The 20,303-nt window shown below is 44.8% G+C and overlaps 1 protein-coding gene across 3 annotated transcripts; it reads right to left on the minus strand.

Annotated features, from left to right (window-relative positions):
• Positions 1-717: 717 nt before the first annotated feature.
• Positions 718-16,314, minus strand: rsf1a (remodeling and spacing factor 1a). 3 transcript variants are annotated; one of them, XR_013972406.1, is made up of 19 exons: positions 16,080-16,314; positions 12,179-12,270; positions 11,969-12,061; positions 11,678-11,883; positions 11,466-11,590; positions 10,584-10,691; positions 8,935-10,255; positions 8,600-8,801; positions 8,294-8,506; positions 7,453-7,557; positions 6,365-6,444; positions 6,208-6,256; positions 5,738-5,856; positions 5,263-5,327; positions 4,700-4,874; positions 4,390-4,622; positions 3,527-3,724; positions 2,270-3,280; positions 718-790 (listed from the first exon to the last, which is right to left on the minus strand). XR_013972406.1 is itself a non-coding variant. In XM_080888622.1 (18 exons), exons 1-18 carry the CDS (start codon positions 16,231-16,233, stop codon positions 2,523-2,525), a joined length of 4,296 nt encoding a protein of 1,431 aa, XP_080744748.1. In that variant the 5' UTR covers positions 16,234-16,314; the 3' UTR covers positions 718-2,522. The 3 variants fall into 3 exon arrangements, 2 of the variants coding, with proteins under 2 accessions (XP_080744748.1, XP_080744749.1); XM_080888622.1 differs by having other exon boundaries at positions 718-3,280; XM_080888623.1 differs by having other exon boundaries at positions 718-3,280; positions 8,600-8,777; positions 16,080-16,313.
• Positions 16,315-20,303: the final 3,989 nt, after the last annotated feature.

Genomic DNA, 20,303 nt, shown 5'->3' on the forward strand with positions numbered 1-20,303 from the left:
ATTATGAACTTTGAATCATGCAGAACAGGCCCGCTGTGAGCCATCAGCCATTTATAAGGTCTCAAAGCAGATTCATCGTGATGGCTGTGAGGAAACAATAATATACTAATGCATAAAAAAACAAACATGTTGACTGGGTTTGTACTTTTCCATGTATTTCCTCCTGTTGATATAATTATGCATTATAACTATATTACACTGAATTATATTTAGTATTTGAGTAAAATTAAATGATTTTAAAGTATCCAAAAACAGCTGCTCTAAACGTTTTTACACCTCTAAGAGCATTTTGAGGTGAACTCTGAGTAGTTTGATAAACGCAGGCCTGAAGTTTAATCATCATCTGAACTCTAAAGAAAAACTTTTCAGTGCCAAAAAAAAGTCTCGGTAAGGTCAGCGGAAATGTTTGAGTCCAACTTTTAAAGGTGAGCTTGGTGGAAATTTAAAGATAAATGGAGCCTCTTTTCATTAACAGCAGGTTAAAGCCCTGACAGTGATTCGACTGTGTGCGACGGTTAAACAGAAGCTGACGGAACAAAACTCTGATTAGTGATCGGTGTTCGTTTTCCTCCCCTGAGCCTCGGTCAGAAATGAAGATTTGTTCCTCCTTAAAACGAGGCGTTCAAACTGTTAAAACGCTCCGGAGACGCGGGGCGGGACTGAGCCGTGAGACGGGGTTTTACTGGTGAACGGGCTCCACGCTGCTCTGATGGAACTCCGCTGCGGAAACAAAAACCGCTGGTCGCCGGTCGATCTGCAGGTCGCTCGCAGCAGCATCTCTCCTCCTCTCCTTCGTATAGAAAATATAACACTATATTTTACAAGAGGACTAAGAGAACAGAACGTCTATTATCTTACAAGGAACAGGCAGAGTATGTACAGCGAACGCGCCGGCACGAGGACGAGAGGAAGCCAGACACTTTGGATCCGAAGCGGTGACGTGGAGACGGAGCTCGCTACAGATTCAGAGTCTATATTTACAACAACTTCTAAAAAACTTTTCAGCGCCGGGACCTCCGGACGATTAAAAAAGTTCCAGGATCGGTTAAACCCGGTAACAGAAATCTGATTTATTTGGTTCCTCAAAGCCTGGATTAGCACAGTCAGTGTTCACAGACAGCACGAACAGTTTAAGGTAACACAAAATGAAACGGCAGACGTTCCCTCTTCAGTCATAAACTCTCACATTAGGGCAAAAGTCAACTTTTTCTGTTGAGCTTTTAATAAACAGATCACAGAGCAGATGATGCTTTGTGACCTTTAACCCCTGGAGCTCTCCGTCACCCTAACCTCAGGACTTTTTAAAAAAATCCTCCCAAATCCCAGCGGAGGACAAAATCATCACTGCAAAAACTCAGTTTGTACTGAGAGATGTCTTGTTTTGCTGGGTTAGAATGAGGCTCGTGACTGAGGCCTGGCAGGTAAAAGCAAAGAAGAGGAAGGAGGTGAAAATATGAGCTGATTATAGAGGGCGATGAAGGCCGGCGGCCGGCTCACGTCATTCATAGCTGTTTAAGGACCTTTTTCTTTCCTACAAATCTGTGCAAATTAATAACAATGTGAACTAACTGGAGTGAATGATTCAATCGGGAACGCTGAAGGATCGAGACAATCGACCAATCACAGCCGGACATCATGTATCGTCGGTTACACTGAACGTGTAGCCGTGTAGATCTGACCTTAGAGCTGCTTTGAAGAACCAAATTATCTTTGTGGAGCACAAACTGTTTAATCCGACTTTCAGTTTTATCTGAAAGTGTCGGTTTCATGGACCAGCTGCAGGCTCTGATTATTTTTATCTCAAATAATTACATTTTCTGGGGGCATAACAGGCAGCTTTTTTTCAGTAGTGGTGTTTCATTTTTAAATGTCAATATTTAATTTCTAACTTCATTAGAAATTTGAAAAGTTACATTTATTTAGTGTAATTAACTTCGTCGTCCACCTGCAGTTCCTTCGTAGCTCACTGCGGCTCTGCATCCCACACTGAGAATCACTGTTTTATAAAATATCATTAAATAATGATTAACCAGTTTTCTAAATCCTAATATTTATATATAAAAGTTTTGTCCAAGCGACACTTCAAACCCACAAATATTCAGCCTCGAGAGAGTTTTCTCCGACCGTCACCTGATCCAAAGTGCTCGCTTTGATGCCGACGCCCTCCTCGGTGCCGGCTCATTAAGTGCTATGAGAATGATGAAGTGCTTTAAGATGAAATACACGACAGACGAACCGCCGCCCCCAGCTGTGATGGTGTCACACGGACCTGTCGGGTGGACGGTGAGGTGGAGCCATCCTGCTGCCGGGAGGCGTCAGCTCCGCCCGCCTGCCCGCTATAAAAATGGGTAACCATGAGTTTCTGTTCCAGCGTGTAACTGTGGACAATTGCGCTCTAACACAACACGACGGCGAAGAAGAAGAGTGAGGAACGTGAGTCAGAGTGAGATCCGGGCAGTGGGCGGGAGGCTTGAAAAGAAAAAGCAGAACAAAGAAGCGAGCGTTGTGCACGCACACAGCCATCATGACTGCAGACTGTTCTGGACAGAGTCTCGGGAGTCCCTCTGTTCCTCCTCCTCTCCCTCCCCCTCCTCCGGATGTGAGGGACCGTTGTGCCTGCCCTGCCTGCCCGACCCTGCAGCGTCTCTGGGCTCTGGGCCTCTGGAGGTCCGATGTCCGTTTGGCGGAGACAGGCTGCGGCCCCTCGCCTTTTCCTGAGCGTCGCTGTCAGCTCTCCTCTCCCCCGTTGAAGATCTTTTGGTCACCGTCTTCTGTCTCCCATCCTCGTCGTCCTCGTCCTCCTCTTCATCGTCATCTGAGTCGATGCGGTTCAGTCTTTTGCGGACCGGACGATCCTCCTCCGATGATGACTCAGAATATGAGTCGTCGTCCTCCTCGCCCTCCTCCTCCTCCTCGTCCGTCGAAGGCCGCCGTTTCTTCAGCATCTGGGCGAGCCGTTTGCGCCGCTGCTGCGACAGGATCTCTCTCCTCTTCCCCCTCCCCATCTTCTCCAGGTCCTCCTCTTCCTCTCTGTGTGTTCTCTTTAACCTCCTCCGCTTGTCTCTCTCCTCCTCGGCCTCCTCTTCCTCCTGCAGTCTCCTCTTCAGCCGCCTCCTTCTCTCTCCCTCGTCCTCTTCGTACCTCCTCCTCCTCTTGTCTCTCGTCCTCCTTGTCCGGAAGTCTTCCTCATGTCTCCTCCTCCTGTTCACTCTCCTCCTCTGGTCATCCTCCTCCTCGTCTTCATAATCGTCCTCCTCTGAATCTCTGGAAGAAGCCGACACTGAAGGAAAAAAAGACAGAAAAAGTCATTATGAACAAAAATCAATGACTCCTAAAATCAACAAAAGGTAAACATTTGCTTATTGATAGTTATGATACTACCACCTGCTGACTTACTGATGGATAAAGTAAGATATGACATTTTTTCCCCATTATGGAGATAAATCTGGAAAACATCGAGCAGATTTCTCCTTAAGGGCGACTGAGCTGATTAAAACTCGTCCTTTACGCTCTGATGGTGACTGACCGTCGCTGTAGTCGCTGGAGAGACGCTCCTTGCGAGGCCTGCCGTGGCGCTTCACCTTGTCCTTGTTGGCGGAGGCTCGCGAGTCGTCCGACGACTCCGACGTTTCACGGTAGTTGACTTGTTGGCGCTGGCCCCGCCTCAGGCCCCGCCTTTTTTTGTCACTGTTGCTGTCCGTCATGTCGCTGAACTGATCCGAGTCTGAGAGACCAACAACCAACAAGTGAACTAGTTATCAGTCAGCACTGAGACACCTTTCCATCTGTCTCCCTCTCACTCACACACATGTAATCTGTTCCTATCTGAACCTCCCCGGCTCTCCCCGCAGATCACAGTCCACAGAAACTCCGCTGACAGATGAGGTCAGGCAGAACTACTCAGAGCCGACCCCCGATGTAATCCCACCTCCACCTTTAAACCATCCGTCGCTCCCACTGCACACCTGACCACTGCCTCTCTGTACTTGTGCATGTTCTGCATCACCCTCACTTCGCTCTTGGCTTCCTCATGCAGCAGCACAGCTTCTCGCCATCATCTGTTTTCTCCAGATCAACAAAGACACAGCGCAGCTGCTTCTGAGCTTCTCTAAACTTCTCCATCAACACCCTGAAAGCAAACATTACATCTGCAGAGCTCTTTCTCAGCATGAAGCCAAACTGCTGCTCACTGCCTGCCTATCTCACATCTCCCCTGTTCTGGAAAGTAGAGGACTCCAGGATTGTGTTAAATGTGTCGTTATAATTAACTATATTTATAGTTTTCTGATAATTGTCTTAATATTTATTTAATCTACTGTTAAACTTCTTTATTCCACTAAATACACACAACTCAGTCTGTAATAAAATCAATCAATCTTGCCGTCTCACCCATCTCTTCCTCGCTTTCCTCCTCTTCCTCGTCGGAGGAGCGTCTCCGCCGCCGTCTCAGCCGCTTCCTGCCCCGCCCACGGCTCCTGCCGGGTCTGTGTTTAACCACTCCTCTCAGCGCCTGTCTGGGGCGAGTTTTGCTATCCCAGCTGCCGGCATCACTGCCCGCGTCTTCGTCTTCCTCCTCTTCATCGTCGTCTGCTCCGGATGCGCCGAAATCTTCGTCCTCTGAGCTGTTGAGAGGAAGAGGGGGATAAATAAGCCGGCAAACAAGATGAGTGAGAAATCTGGAGAGAACCCGCTGTGTCACCTGTTGCTGAGCATGAACTCGTCTTCGCTCTCCGCCGCCGTGCTGTCGCTCTCCAGGTCGTTCAGTCTCCGCTTCTTCCTGTTCCGTGCAGCGTGAGTCTGGCTTCTAATTGGCCGCTGACTCTCCTTCCCGTCCTCTGACAGGCTGGTGGGGAGGTCTTTGCCCCGCCCCGCTCCTGAAGCGAGAATAATGCACGTGAGTGCTGAAAAATCGACTTTGGGTGAAAGTAAATGAAAGCAGACCGGATGTTCTCATTTATTTCATCTGTTCATCCTCAGTGCACCCCCTCAGCTCTTCCTGTCTCAAACAAGCTCCTCCCTCTTTAAAACTGCTTTTTTATGATTGGCTGCCCCTCATAAACTGCCAGACATGCAGTCTGAAGTATTTGTACATACAGTGATTAAAATAATCCAAAATTTGAAAGTCAAAAGAATAAAACTGTGCTAAGAATGTAAAAGAGAATAACATTCATATGAAGACACTTTGATATATAAACCATGTGAATGAGTATTTAACTGGGATCTAAAAGAAGGCCTTACTGGGCCTGCAGTTCCTCCACTCACCTCCACAGAGGTCCCTGAAGTCCTCCTCTATGGCCTCATCAATGGCATCATCAAAGTCATCAAACCTGGAACAAAACAGCTGATTGAAGCCTCTTTCTGTCATTTCACTTTTTCCCCCCACGTGTGCGGGTCATTAAATCATCCTGCAGGCAGCGTTATAAGAGCCTGGTGGCTTGCAGAGGTCAGCAGCCAGAAGCATAACCCTTCCACCCATCACCAGAACTCACAGACACACACGAAGGTGTCGTCTTCGTGGCTTCTGCTCATTGGAACGATGCATAAATACAGCCACCATATTGCCTCCCAATTAATGTAAATCAATGACGGCAGAATTTTCAGCCGGTTTATGTTGATAAACTGAACTAAAAGTAGTTCTAAGATTTTCTATGTTTTTTTTAAATATTATACTTCAACAACTGAGAGTCAACTGTAAAAACCTCCTCCAGCACCTTGAACACCCCCAGGCGACACCCACCTGTAGCTGATGTGCTTCCTGGTCCTGGTTGATCGCCTTCCGAGGTTTTTGCTCTTTTTGGAATCCTTCTTCTTCGCAGACTTCTCCTCTTCCTCCTCATCTTCCTCCTCATCTCCCTCCTAGGACACCAAACAACGTTCTTTTAAATGCTCCACAGTAAAATCTAAACTTCTACAGATTTAAGATGCAGAAGATGAAACACAGTGTTTATGTGAAAGCAGGAGAAAACAGCGACACTGGAGCTAGAAGCCGTGTTTGTTGCATGTTGATTGTGCCTCACATACCTTAGTAACAGCTTTGATTGTTACATTTGTTTTTTGGCACTTTTGATTTTTTTTTTCAAACATTTCAGTGAAGAGAAAAATTCTAACAAATGCAGATATTTAATTTCCATAGTCTGAGGCAAAAGGAAGTGGGCGGAGCATCATTCCAATGAAGTGACGAAGAGGCCGTGCTCTTCATGTACTCACAGGGATGATGTTCTCCACACTGATTCCTACGTACACCAGCCGTTCCCTCCTGACAGATAAGAACAGAGAAGCTGTGTCAAACTTTTAATGCTGATCGCAGCATTTTCATCCAAACGTGTGTGTGTGTGTGTGTGTGTGTGTGTGTGTGTGTGTGTACCTTCTCTCTGCTCTCTCCTTTTTCTTCAGAGCGCTGTCCAGATTCTGCAGTTGTTCCTCCAGTTTCTCACACAGCAATTTCTGAACAGAGGAAAAACAAACCACCGCAGCTCTGTCACTCTGTGATCTATAAATTATACACTGATGTCGACTCATCTTCCTCACCTCCCTTTTAAACTGTTTACACAGTAAGCCAAGCAGATGGGCTGGTCTAAGTGAAACTACTATGCTTTTACATATTTTCTGGCAAGCATACACCATTATGACAGATACTCATAACAAACGTGGACCCAGTGTCAAATAAAAAGCTTCAGCCTGCTTTAAATGCTTTGTTCCAGACAGTTTTTTCTACACTTGGATCTGTATGATGTCAGCAAACACGGATCCTCCTTATATGGTCATCTCAAGTTCACAGCTCAGGATGTGACCATGGAGGCTCTGTTTACGAGGGCCAGCCAATCGAAACAAAGTCTCAAAGTGGGTGGAGTTAAAAGGGCTTGTTTCATGGGGCCGTTACGATCGCCACATCTGCTGGTGCAAACTGACTGATGCCATTTTAGCCTCTTTATTTCTGTGATCTGCTGCGTTGTGCCGACGCCGGGTTGAAGACACGAGTGTTAATGACACAGAAGCTCAGCGAGTCTCAGGTTACAATGAGGGAGGTTTCTTTTCTTCCAGTTTTAATTCTTCTCCTCTTTTACAAAAGCTGATCTGGAGCTTTTGTCTGAGTGGTGAACAACACAGTGAGTACTCGCACCCCAGCACTGGTAAACTGGTATGTAGCTGCCACAGTCAGCATACAGAGTGACCAGTGTGGCAGGCATACTGAGGCCCTCAGTGTGAGGATGAATTAAGGAGAATTATTTCAAACTGTGACTCATGCAAAGCTACACTGGAAGGATCCAGGCTTTTGTTAACTGGGAACTTGTTAATGTGGCGTTTATACTCACTCTTCGTGAGCAAGCATCAAGTATCAGTACAAAACTGCTTCCTCCTGTCAGTTATCTGAACCATAAACAGGACTTTGGGAGTTATATTCTCATCAGCAGACATGACGGAATCAGTCCATCCCCTCAGTGTCACACTTACATGTTGGCAGGGGGGACAGAACCACTCTCCATCAGGGATCAACATGAGAGGCGGCCGCAGACAGGCAGTGTGGTATCCACTGTCACAGGAGTCACACAGCAGGATCTAAGGACAGACACACACACACATTAAACTCCACACAAACCAGCAGAGATGACAGCTTCTATCATTTATGGTTTTATTCAGAGAAAGTTATCAAACATCTGCTTTGCAGCCTCTGAGTTTCTGTTTGTGTCTCTGTGATTTAGACATTATTACAGAATTCTTTCAGAGTGCAGCTGGAACTGGTGACAGTTTACAAACAACATAATAAAAAATGAAAAGGTTTCAGCAGCATTTTAGGTTCTGCACAAAACTATATACTCAAAGTAAAGAGACACAGACCCTCAAATTATTTTTAGAAATGACTTTAAGGAAACACGATGCATGATGGTGAAAATGCTCAAGTTGGAGTTTGATAACGGGGCGTCACAAACTAATGAGTGACGTCATTCTGGCTACAACCATCTGGTCTGCTGACCACACCCCCATTGACCTGCTTCTAAAACTGCCTCCATCCTCCAAAAAAAACAAAAAAAAAAGACTTGCAGAAGATTTTGGGATGTTGGATTTCCTCCCACTCAGACTCCTGAGCATTAAGTCAGGATTATACTCCCACACACGTGTGCACACAGACCGCAGACACCTTAAACAAGTGTCTTCTAGTGTCAGCACAGCCTGGAGGATGAGCTCTCACGTTTATGTTCTCATGATGAGTTCAAGTCATGAGGACTAAAGCAGAACCGGGCGCAGCGTCCAGACATCTCTGTATCTGTAAGCACTCACGCGAGCGCACACTCACCAGTTCGGGGTGGTTGGGCAGGCAGCAGTGAGTGCAGGCGTCCTCGCTGGGAATCTCCTCGGATTTATACGATTCCTCCTCTGAGTCGCTCCCTCCTTCGCTCTCCTCCTCTCCCCGTTTCCTCCCCCTGTCCTCCACCTCCCCTCCCTCATTAAGTTTGCGCCTCTTTGTGCGTATGTTTGACCACCGGGGGCGCCGGTGCCTTCGTTTACCCTGGAAGTACAGAAAGCCAGAGGGAGAACGAGATGGTCACAGAGACGAAGAAAAAGAGCAACAAGGTAAAAATGACCTGACAGGAACTGTTACCCTTCGCTTCCTTATCTGCTCGACGGGTTCAGTTTTTTTGTCTTTCTTCGTAGCTGAGCTCTGCTCCTCTTCATCCTCTTCATCCTCATCCTCCTCCTCTTCTTCCCTCGTTCTGGTGGGTAGTGCATGTTTTTTCTGTGGGTTCTTCTTCTGGCTCTCAGCCACCTTCGAGCTTGGCCTGCAGGTTGGCAAAGCAGATGATCTTCAAGAAAAGAGGTTTAGATGGGATGAATTTATCGTCACAATCAAACCGACTGCAGCTGAGAATAATGGACAAAAATAAACAAACATTACTGTGTAATCCCCCAGCTTCGTGGATTTTACTGAACACATACCTGCAGATCCTCGCAGACCTCCTCAGCGGCCTCCCTTCCTCTTGCGTCTCCAGCTCCCTCCCTTTCTCCTCCTCCTTCATCGCCTTCCCCTTCAGCTTGTTTCTCCGGTGGGGAGGAATCTTGATCTTTAGCCTGATTCCTTCCTTCTGGAGCTCAGAGGAGGCTTCCTCCAGCAGTCCCTGCCGCTCCTCCGAGGCCTTTGCCTTTTTCTGCTCTGCTAACCCACCGTTGACGCCCTCCTCCTGGTCGTCCTTTTTATCCTGTTGGTCCAGTTTCGGAGGTGAAACAGAGCTTCCCGATTCTGCCTCCGCTTGTACTAAAGTTCTTTCATTCTTCACTCGGTCGTCTTTTTTTAATCCCTCTGCCACACTGAACACAGACACCTCCCTGCTCCTCTCCTCCCTCTCATCATCCTGCCCAGTTTTCTTCTCCTTGTCCAGCTCGTCTGTGGTGTTTTTACCCTCATTTTCTGCTGTCTGCCTCTTGGGTTCCTCTGCATTCTCAGACAGCGAGGAAACGCCAACAGAGTCCATTTTTGTGGGTGCCGGAGCCTCCGTTAGTGCATGAGGAGGAGGGGGAGGAGGGGGAGGAGAAGAAGTGGCAGCTCCCGCTGGTGTCTCCCCTTCTGTAAGGCCCTTCCTCACCAACACTGACTGCCGGCTCCCTTCACGTTGTTCCTCCGCTGCTCTCAAGTCCCGGAGGTCTGAATTTGGCCCGTTTTGTTCCTGCTGCTTGGCACCGGGCGCTCTGTGACGCTCAGATGGGCTGCGGATGACTCCTACGTGACCCACCACCTGACCTACTACCCCATTTTGCCCATCTTTGTGCGGCAGGAGCAAGGCTCTCCCATTGGTGAGTTCCAGCCTTGATGCGCTGACGACCAGATGCGGCTGCGAGGCAGATGAACCACCAGGGGGCACTAAAGAGTTAGACAGCTTGGCCTCCCTTCCGTGACCGTCCTTGGCGTGGATCACTGACGGGTTACAGACAATAATACTGCTGCTGTTGGTCTTGTTCAGGTGATTGCTGTGGAAGCTTTCTGCCAGCTTGAGCTCCCTCTTCTTCAGTGGTATCTTGGCCTGCTGGCTGCTCCTGACGACCGCTCGCTCCGCTTCCTCTTCCTGTTTAGCCACGGGCGCCATGACAACAGACACTGTGTTCCTGGGGGCGTCGGCGTCCCTCGATTCTGATTTGATGACTGTGGTGATGGTGCTCACGCGGTTATCAAAGACAGACGGTTTGAGGAGCGTCTTCTCCTCCTTCACCTCAGCATCAGCGTTTTCCTGCTTGATGGGCGGCGGTGTGAGCTCCTCCTTCACCTCTGCAGAAAGAAAAAAGGTTTTAAAGATGCACGCAGTTAGGTTGGTTAGGTAAATTGGCGACTGGCGACCTGTCCAGGGTGCACCCTGTCTCTCGCCCTATGGTAGCTGGGATAAACTCCAGCCTCCCCGCAACCCTGACAAGGATAAGCGGAAGACGATGGATGGATGGATGCAACTCATTTTGATTCTTCAGTCTCTTTCGGGTTGCTCGTATTTTGTTTTGGTCATTTTGTATGTCCTTGTTGGGCATTTAGTGTGTCCTTTTAATGGTTTTGCTAGTTTTGGATAGTGGATGGAAACCTGAGGCAGTTTCTTTCACCTACATACCTGGCCTGGTTTGTTTTTCTCTGTTTTGAGGGTCAACCTTCTTGCTGTCAGCATAGTCCTCTGAAGTCTTTGAGGCCTCAGGGTTGGTGCTTCTGATCGTCTCATCCCCTGCATCAATATGAAAAAAATACAATAGTTTGAATCAAACGTTTGTTTATTATAAAGGACAGAAAAAATCTCAACAATTTTTGCCGTTAAAATTGCTTCTGTAGGGTCAAATAATAATTTTTTTTTTTTTGTGGTGAGATGCGGGATTTTATACATTTTTAGACAAAGATCAGCTGCTGTGGACTCAGATTATTTGTTTTGACCTGTATTAGTTGGATTTGAGATTACTCAGTATAATTTTTGCCTCAATGGAAGTTATCGTTTCGCTGTTGTTAAATCAGGAATCTCTCAGGTTTTGGTTGCATGTTTTTTTAGACATGAAGTGTAACCTTCAAATGATTTTGAAGGTTTACTCCATTTAAACTATACGGTTATTACTACCATGCATTTACAAATCCTCTGTTATCCGATTGTGGCTCAAGAGTTGGGAGTTCACCTTGTAATCGGAAGGTTGCCGGTTCGAGCCCCGGCTTGGACAGTCTCGGTCGTTGTGTCCTTGGGCAAGACACTTCACCCGTTGCCTACTGGTCAGAGGGCCCGGTGGCGCCAGTGTCCAGCAGCCTCGCCTCTGTCAGTGCGCCCCAGGGTGGCTGTGGCTACAATGTAGCTTGCCATCACCAGTGTGTGAATGTGTGTGTGAATGGGTGGATGACTGGATATGTAAAGCGCTTTATGTAAAGCGACTAGTAAAGCGCTATATAAATACAAACCATTTACCATTTACTCTGTGCACTGATTAAAACTCAACTATATAAACTCAATAATCCAGCGTACCAGCTTCTTTCTGTCCAGGGCTGGCACTCCTGGATCCAGCCTGGTTCTGGTCTCGTTCCTGATTGTGGTTTGGATCAACCTGAGCCTTCAGCAGCTCCAGAGCCTCTGCCAGGTCGTTGCGAGTCCTGAGAGGATGGGCGCACATAAGAGTGTAAGCAGAAAGACAAACATGAGACAACCTACATAACTTTAGCTTGACACAAAAGTACAACCTAACGATGCACTTCCAGGTGGATCCGTCCAGATCGTCCTGCTCCTCCGTGTACAGCCGGATGTTCTGCTCCTGGTCCAGCTGAAGCCAGTACATCAGGCCCTGCCGGTCCCGACCTACAGGCTGCAGACGCATCTTCTCCGGGTCCTCGTCGTTGACCGCCGTTTTGAACTTCAGGTTTTCGTCAAACTGACACTCGCAGAGGTACTGAAGAGTGGAGAACATCAGTGTAGTTAGCGCCTTGTCTGGAGAAGTTTCAGCCTTTTATACAAACTAAAGTAGGGTGTCATACTTTCAGGATGCTGGACTTGCACTCCATGGACATCTCCTGGTAGCCCTTCTGTTCCAGCTCCCATGCCCAGGTGCTATTCAACTCCTGGCAGACCTACAAGAAACAGTGATTCTGTTAGGATCAAGCTTTCAGTTTTAACTGCGTCCCTTTACCCACTGACTGACACGTTACCCTTCCTTCCTGACTCCTGAGCTCATGTCAAACTCTCACCTTAGCCAGGTATTTTTCCCAGCGGTCAGCAGACACAGACCTCCCCAGTTTCCTGAGCAGCTTCACATGGAGCTCCACGAGTGGTTTAGGAACTGGAAAACACAGACAGGGCGATCAGAAACACGACACAGTTCATCGTAATGTTCCAGAACCAGTGTCAACAAACATTCACCCCACTGAAGTGGCCTCGCTGTGTTATTCTGGTATCTGAACCTGATCTCTCACTTCTCTGTGTGCCATTTCTGAGCTCAGTCACTCACAAACTGTCGGATAGTGCTTACATTCTTATGGCATGTTGACAAATTGTTAAATTATTTTATTTCTCAGCAGCCAAAGAAAGTGTTTAACACAAATGTTCCCATTTTTTTATTAAGAGGGTGAAATATGCACTAACCATATCTGCAGAAAAATCCTTTAGACAAATCAAAAGCAAGAAGATTTGTAGTTTATGCTAACAACCAACCATAGCTGAATATCAATCTAAACAGGACCACCTGTAAACTGTGAAAAGACAAAAACAGCTCCTTTGACTGGCATGTACCACTTCAGATGTAGGGGGGGCTTTTTAATTCATTTTTATCAAAAGCTGCGATAAAACCAGGCTCACCCGAACAAATACACTGCTCACTGGGCCAGTTATCATATATGGCAGCTTCATTTTTCTTATCACCTCTGCACAGAAACTCAGTCCAACTAATAAATATTTACTGTGTCACGGGTACAAAATAAATGAGTAAGGCAGCTACTTAGTCGACTAAATGCTTGATTTTCAGGGAATATTTCAGCCAACTGTCAGCCCATCACATCAGTGGGTTAAAAGCCATAAACTGAGATTCTAAATGAAACATTATTACAGTTTTATTTCATTAGTCTGAAGAGTGGCTTGGCTCGTTTCACTTCACGTCTTTGTCGTTTGAAACTGTTTAGTTTTTATTAATTTCATTCTTTTTTATTATTGCTGTCAGAGCCATGCTGTATGTTTGTGTCACAGATCCTGCCACCAGTAGGGGGCGCAAGAAAGTTGCAAATAAGGCAGAAGTATTTAATCAGCGAGTTTACCTGAGACAGGTGCTGCAGGAGAGAAAGCACACTTTTTAATGTTTAATTCTTTGAGGTATGCTGAATCACACATTTAAATAAAAAAATAAAAGAATGAAGATCTGAGATTGATTGAAGAAGGTAAGCATTAAACTATATTTAAATTATATCTGGATTTAAACTGTGGAAATGCTTCATTCATTTTGGCCATTTCATTTTCATTGCATGCTTGAAAAGATGTCCTGCTGTCACAGTAGGGACCATTTACTTGGTCATTAAAATATGGTCGAGTACTCTTCAGGGACTACATTTAACTGGTTTAATCATCATTACATTACAAATAAAAACACACTCTAAAGGCAGACAACTCACAGACATCCCAGACTCAATAAAACTACCAAGACTCAATCTAAGGATGTTTATTTTTCTTTTTTTTTAGCAATTAAATTTTAGTCAACAGTGATGTTGTTGCTTTATGTCAGCGGTACTAAGTTTAATTAGCACGATTTCTGTAGGGAAAATAAAGAGTTTGCTATTACTATCCCGTTGACCTTTATCTTACTCAAATTCAACTTGGATCCTTTTTTAGTGTTAATGATTAATTTTTTTTTAAATGTGGAATGTGAGTACAGTTACCAGGTTTTCCTCTTTCTGTGGAATTCCACACCATTTTTAATCCCCGGGCCCACTTATTACACTTTATTTAACTATACTAATACTTGTACTTATTCACTGACTTGGTTTTAATTTTCTTAGCTGCTGAAACTGAAGAGTTTTCCAGATCTCAAATAAGTAAAATAATCTTTGTATTATTATATTGAGACAATGACAGGCTCTAGTTTACAAAAGTTAGGTGAGTCTCAGGAGAGATGTTTGGCGTAAAAAGAGAAGCGCAGATCTGTGTGCATCTCAGCTGAAAAACAGAGATGATCAGCAAAAATAACAGCACACTCACATCACACCATAACGACAAACTTTTGCTTCCATTCATGTCTACTGTGTTTGCTTAGCAAACACGATAAGCATGAATGTTCTTCACATTTCAACACTAAACCTGTAAAATCCATAGTTTGCTTATTTTCTATGTTATAAATACTTTATAGTTAAATATATATTTAAATATAGTTAACTGTGTGTGGCTCTAAACATGTTGCTATTAACAGTTTAATATGAATAAATGGTAGGGTAGGTGTAATAACTTCACCTTGTCTGTGAATAATTTGTATTTTTTTCCATTTAACTGAATATGTGAACTTTTAAGAGCACAGTGTCTTTTTGACTTTCTAAGACTGCATTACAAAAATACAAATAACCATATTTTAGCTGCAGTTAAATACAGAATAACATACTATATTAAATTCTAAAACTACCTCTCAGCACTATTACCGTGTCCCACTTTGCCCCACAAAAAATATGCTTTGTCTCACATTTAGTTTGTTGGGTTCTGCTTCTGTTAACCGTTTGTGTAGACTAAATCTATTTATAACTTTATTATGATTATATTATTATCATTATTGTTATTATTATTTGGGAACTCAGAAAAGAATGGGGATTAGGTCAAATCCAGCATTAAGACATATTAAACTGGGCTTTATGGAAGTCCTTAAACGCCTGTGACTCGTTGTGTGGTCTAGTGTGAGGCTTTTACGCAACTCCAAAATTTGGGGGAAATTCCAGTTTTCTCTGTTGGCACGGTAAACTGACAAAAAAAATCCCAGAATCACATTTAGAATTCAGATTAGTAATGGTTATTACTTATTTCAACAAAAATATCAGGGATACATTACTGATGACTACCATGGACATTTTAGTTCTTATGTTTATCTGAACGCTATGGGCTAATTATACGCTAGTAAGCACTAGATCTAACGGTCATTTAAAGTCACCAGCGAAGAAGAAGCGATTTACAAAGCTACTCATTCGACAGATATAATCCTGAAATGGATGTTTATTAAATCCTAACGTGGTGTGTTAAGTGTAGCGGTAAGTCTTCTACTTTTATTAAAAGTTGACGAAATAATTGAAGCTAACTAGTTAGCAATGGCTGGAATCTGCGCCTTCTGCGCATGCGCACATTTAACAGCCTTTCACTAACGGCCAAAAAAATAACATCCAGTGTTTTCAGCTAACGTCGCCGCTGTGCGGTGACAGCGGTCTGAAATAGCCACTAAAGCTGTAATACATACACACAAACAGCACCAATAACCTACTGGACACTGCTGTCAATTCAGCCCGCCTGCCAGTGAGGCAGCCGGTGAAAAATTACACCTGACAGCGCTCCGGAGCGAGCTGGTTGGCTGTGTGTGTGGTCACTGCTGCATCATGGCTCCCACATCAAGTTTAACGTGAGCGGATCAATAGCAACCTCGACACAATCATCGATAACCTGTCACCTGATATCAACTAAAACCCCGCGGGACCCCGGGCCAAATGTCGTGCCCCCGGTCTCTTTCACCTAACTTCAGCACAGAGTCCAAACTGTTAAATTCAGAGCGTCTGCTAGCTCTATGTTAGCACGCCAGTGTTTTCCAGCTGCCCGAACGTTTCCTCGGAAACTGGGGAGTCGGACTCGATTTCTGCGAGGAGAAAAGTGGCTCTAACCGGGACCCGAAAAAACGCCACAGCCGATCTGAGCTGCCTAAACTCTCGGTGTGATGCTGTCCTGCTGGGCCATAGACACACACACAGGCGCACACACTCCAGTTTTCGTCATCTTCATCGCGACCGTGACGAGGATGGTGATGGTGGTTGTTGTGGTGGTGTTGGCCCCCTTCTTTGGCTTCAAGTGTCGCAGCTTTCCAGCACTTCTTCGCCCCACCGCCACCACCACCACCACCAACACTACCATCAACCGGGCTCTCACCTGTAGTCGTGTCCCGTAGATATCTCTCCATTTGCGGGAAAGTCATCTCGGGCAGATCCAGCGCCGCTCCGTACCGCTCCAGGAACGAGCAGACCTCCGCGAAGCTCGGGCAGAGCGGCGGGCCGGAGCTCCTCAACACCGCCGGAGCAGCCATCTTTCCAGGCGGAGAGAAACAGGAGGGGAGGGCTCGGCTCGCTGCTGGGATGCGACTGTGTGCGAATGAAATGAATGGAGGGAGCGAAGCGTCGACCGGCGTCAGGCTGCGCGGAGGTAGAGCGCGGAGCTTCCGGTCCAGACTTTCACAATAAAACATCCAGGTTATGAAACAGACAAAATACATACTTGTCTGAAAGGTTTGAACTTATTCTGTCCCAGGGCCAAAATATCAAACACAATTTACAATAAAACCACGTTGAGAATCTAAATAAAACGAAACATGGTACAGAGTTGCACTGTTACATTAAAAGACACAAAACGAGGAGTTCTGTTAAAAAGAAAATAGCAAAGAGGTCAAATAAAGAGATGGATGAATAAAATGTTAATATGATACAACAGGGCGTTTAATAATTAGAAATCTTAACAAATAGAAGCAGGTGTGGTATGAGGTGATAGAGATTTCTGCCCCCTGGCAGCAGAGCCGAAGTTTCTCCAGGAAGAGGATTATTCATTTATCATTTATAGCGGTTCATGATCTCAGTGTCTACAGTTTACTAAAACTAAAAAGCAGGAATGAAAAACATTTTTTTAACTTGCTGAATTTAAAAAGAAAAAATGACTGCAGTGAAAGTGAAGTGAACCGTAACACCAACAAAAGAATATAAAAGAAAAGAAAACACACAGGAAATGTATTTTGTTTTAGTCTGTGTCAAATTTATCAAACAAAATTAAGCCCGAGAAGGGGGATACATGTGTGTTTGAGACAGATGTGGGTCTCTATTTACATCATCTGTTCCATTCACATCTGGCATCTGACTCATGTTATGACTGAAGAAATAATAAAACGGAAGAGTGATGACGTCGCTCCAGAAAGCGATACTAAGCTGAGAAACAGAACAAAACAAATCTCCAAAAAAGTTGATTGTGTTCATCTGGACGTAGCGTTTTGTGGGAGAAACGTTTCGTCACTCATCCAGGTAACTTCAGTCTCAGCTGACTGCAGGTTTCCCCAAACTTATAAACAGTACATTTGCATAATGACTGAAACCAGCCCACTGAAGGAACAATGGGCTGGGAGGTCAGTTCCTTAATCTTAATTATGCAAATTCTCATGACCTTTGATCAACAACCACTGACCAAAACCCACCGATCAAAGACCACTGATTTTCACTATCCTACCCTGGAACACCACCAAGCCATTGGTTCCGATATGTGGATGACACCTGGGTGAAAATCAAATCTCAGGACGTACCACAATTCACGGATCACATAAACTCGGTGGACCGACACACCAGGGAGGATATGAAAAGTGGCAGGTTAGCCTTCTTAGACTGTGAGATTTCCATCAGTAATGGGGGACATCTAAAAGCTGACGTGTACCGTAAACCTACACATACGGATCAGTATCTAAGGTTTGACTCATCATCCACTGGAGCACAAACTGGGTGTCATCAGGACGCTACAACACAGAGCGAACACCATCCCCACAGACACAGCGGCCAGGGAGGCAGAAGAACAGCACATCAAGAAGGCCCTGAGTAAATGTAGTTATCCCAGCTGGACTTTTGTCAAAGCTGGAAAGGCTCCTAAAGAAAGCTCCAGCCGATCCACGAGAGAAGGACAACCGCTGCCCAAGTGAAAACCTGTAGTGATCCCATACGTGTCAGGAGTATTGGAGCAGTTGAGACACATTTTTTCTAAACACCGGGTCTCTGCGGCTTTTAAACCCCAAAACACGCTGCGCCAAAAATTGGTCCACCCCAAGGAACAGAATCAACTTTTTGGAGATTTACTTCCCTGGATGATTGAGAATGCATCAAGAAAAACAAAACAAAACAAAAAAACCTATTTAAAAAATACAAAAACAATAACTCATACCCATTTTGATGAACCAGCTTCTTATTTGCACACCTTGGGAACATATTGGCCACTTTATGATCTCAAAGCACCCACACAACCTCATGATTGCTGTGCTTATGTTTTAAAATCTTAATATGCTTTATTCTGTTTATTTTGCATTGTTGAATTTCAGATTCCAATAAATTATAATCGTATTATTACTAAATATGTGTATTTAAATTATTATTTTATTATTGTTTACCTTAGTAAGGTCAATGTCTTGATACGTTACATTGTATTGCACTAAGCTATTTTAAAAAATCGGTTTCCTGTGTGGTTTTAGGACTTTTCCACCTTTTGGGATTAATAAAGTGTTAGTTATCAAAAACGTTATATCGATAGTCACTGAAAGAGAGCGGACAGTTGAGGGTTTCTTTTTCCCTCCAGCTTCTCGGTTATGTTTTCTAGTGTAACATCCTCCCATTTCCGGCGCATTTGTGCCCATTTCACTGCAACTTGACGCAGCTGGAGAAGTTTGGGAGGACCGCGGAGGGCAGAACGAGAATCCCCAGAATTCATAGCGATAGACCAACATCAATATGACTTCAAAATGGTTTTCGTTCTGACGTCCCAAATATTTCCAGAGCAGAACAGCTCATCTCAGATGGCCACACTTCAGAAGAGGCGCAGGCGCGAACCGGGAGCTTGACGCAGGCACAGGATCCCGGCCGCTCCTCATCACTCTTCTCCACACTTCAGCTTGAAGAGCTGCTTGTTGTTGCGTTTCTATGAATCAGTGTTTTTCCTCTTTGCCACAGAGCTGCTGCATGCTGCGCAGATCCACAGTCACGCCGCCCTGGAGGATGCTCCCTTTACGGGCTCCAATCTGAGCCGGAAATCCCAGCTCAGAAACAACAAATCGTGCCGGGGAGGAGGGAAACTCCAGGGTTGATTAAGACTTTTATAATATCATCATTTCTCTAAATGAATATCGTGACCAAAATAATTAACTTTGCTGACGTTACTGGATACCTAATATAGAAAATTTGTCGAGGAAAAGAAAAAGAAAGGACGACAGGTGGCGGTATAGGTGATACTCAGTCACCTGTGTGTCTCTTTTGTTGGCAAATTAATCGCTCTGAAAGCTGAAGAGAGAGTTTGTGGCCACAGCGCTACAACAGATAGACAAAAAGAGCAATTACACGATTTTAAACACGATATTATAATTTTAACTAGTAAAATAGCAACAAGCCAGCATTTAAACTGTGCCACAGCCTTCATCCGAAGGCTCCCTGAGTGCAAACATTAGGGACCAGTCACCCTGTTTGAACACTAATTTTTAAAGTTATGTTCAAGCTACACATGAACCCATCACAAACACACTGAATACCTCCATTCAAAGCACAGACACAGATGAAGGCAATCATGCCAGACTTTTTAAATAGAAAATGGGAAACAAGAGGGAAGTCGAACTCTTTTATTAATATCTTTATATTCAAGACTCAAAGGGATTAAAATAAAACACCAAATTTACTAAATCAAAACACAAGCTGCAAAGATTCAAGCAGAGAAAGTGTGTTTTAATTAAATTCTATTCAATTTTATTTATACAGCTCCAAATCACAACAGCAGTCACCTTAAAGTGCTTTATATTGAAAGGTAGACCCTACAATAATACATACAGAGAAAAACCCAACAATCATATGACCCTCTATGAGCAAGCACTTTGGCGACAGTGGGAAGGAAAAACTCCCTTTTAACAGGAAGAAACCTCCAGCAGAACCAGGCTCAGGGAGGGGCGGGGCCATCTGCTGCGACCGGTTGGGTGAGAAAAGGAAGACGGGATAAAGACATGCTGTGTTTTAATGACCGGCTGCTCTGTGGTTAGCTCCTGTGAGGGACCCAAGCAGTGAGGCTCAAGGACAAAGTGTGGAAGCTAATTAGATTTTAATCAGATAGAAGAGTTATGAGAAAAATTCCCCAAACTATGAAGAAAAGTAGTTGTTAAGTGAACAGGTTTAAAAATGAGGTCAACCAAACACAAAGGAGGGGAAGCTTACACAGCAACTGTATATAAACCTGAACAAATGGACATATTAAATTAACAGATAATAAAACATGTGTTCCTTTATATCATATTTATTACAACCAGAACATTTTTATTACAACTCGTTAACTGCAGATGCTCTGCAGGGTTTTCCTTCCCAGATCCTCTGCAGTTAACGAGTT

The sequence above is a fragment of the Rhamphochromis sp. 'chilingali' genome (assembly GCF_963969265.1).
Source record: "Rhamphochromis sp. 'chilingali' genome assembly, chromosome: 8".
Taxonomy (NCBI): domain Eukaryota; kingdom Metazoa; phylum Chordata; class Actinopteri; order Cichliformes; family Cichlidae; genus Rhamphochromis; species Rhamphochromis sp. 'chilingali'.

Coding starts and splice junctions, on each gene's coding strand:
- rsf1a (XM_080888622.1), bottom strand. CDS start 16,233: ATGGCTGCTCCGGCGGTGTTGAGGAGCTCCGGCCCGCCGCTCTGCCCG. Junction 8,802..8,934: donor AGGTCTGCGAGGATCTGCAG/GTATGTGTTCAG, acceptor CTTTTCTTGAAG/ATCATCTGCTTTGCCAACCT. Junction 4,623..4,699: donor GAGTTCATGCTCAGCAACAG/GTGACACAGCGG, acceptor TCCTCTCAACAG/CTCAGAGGACGAAGATTTCG.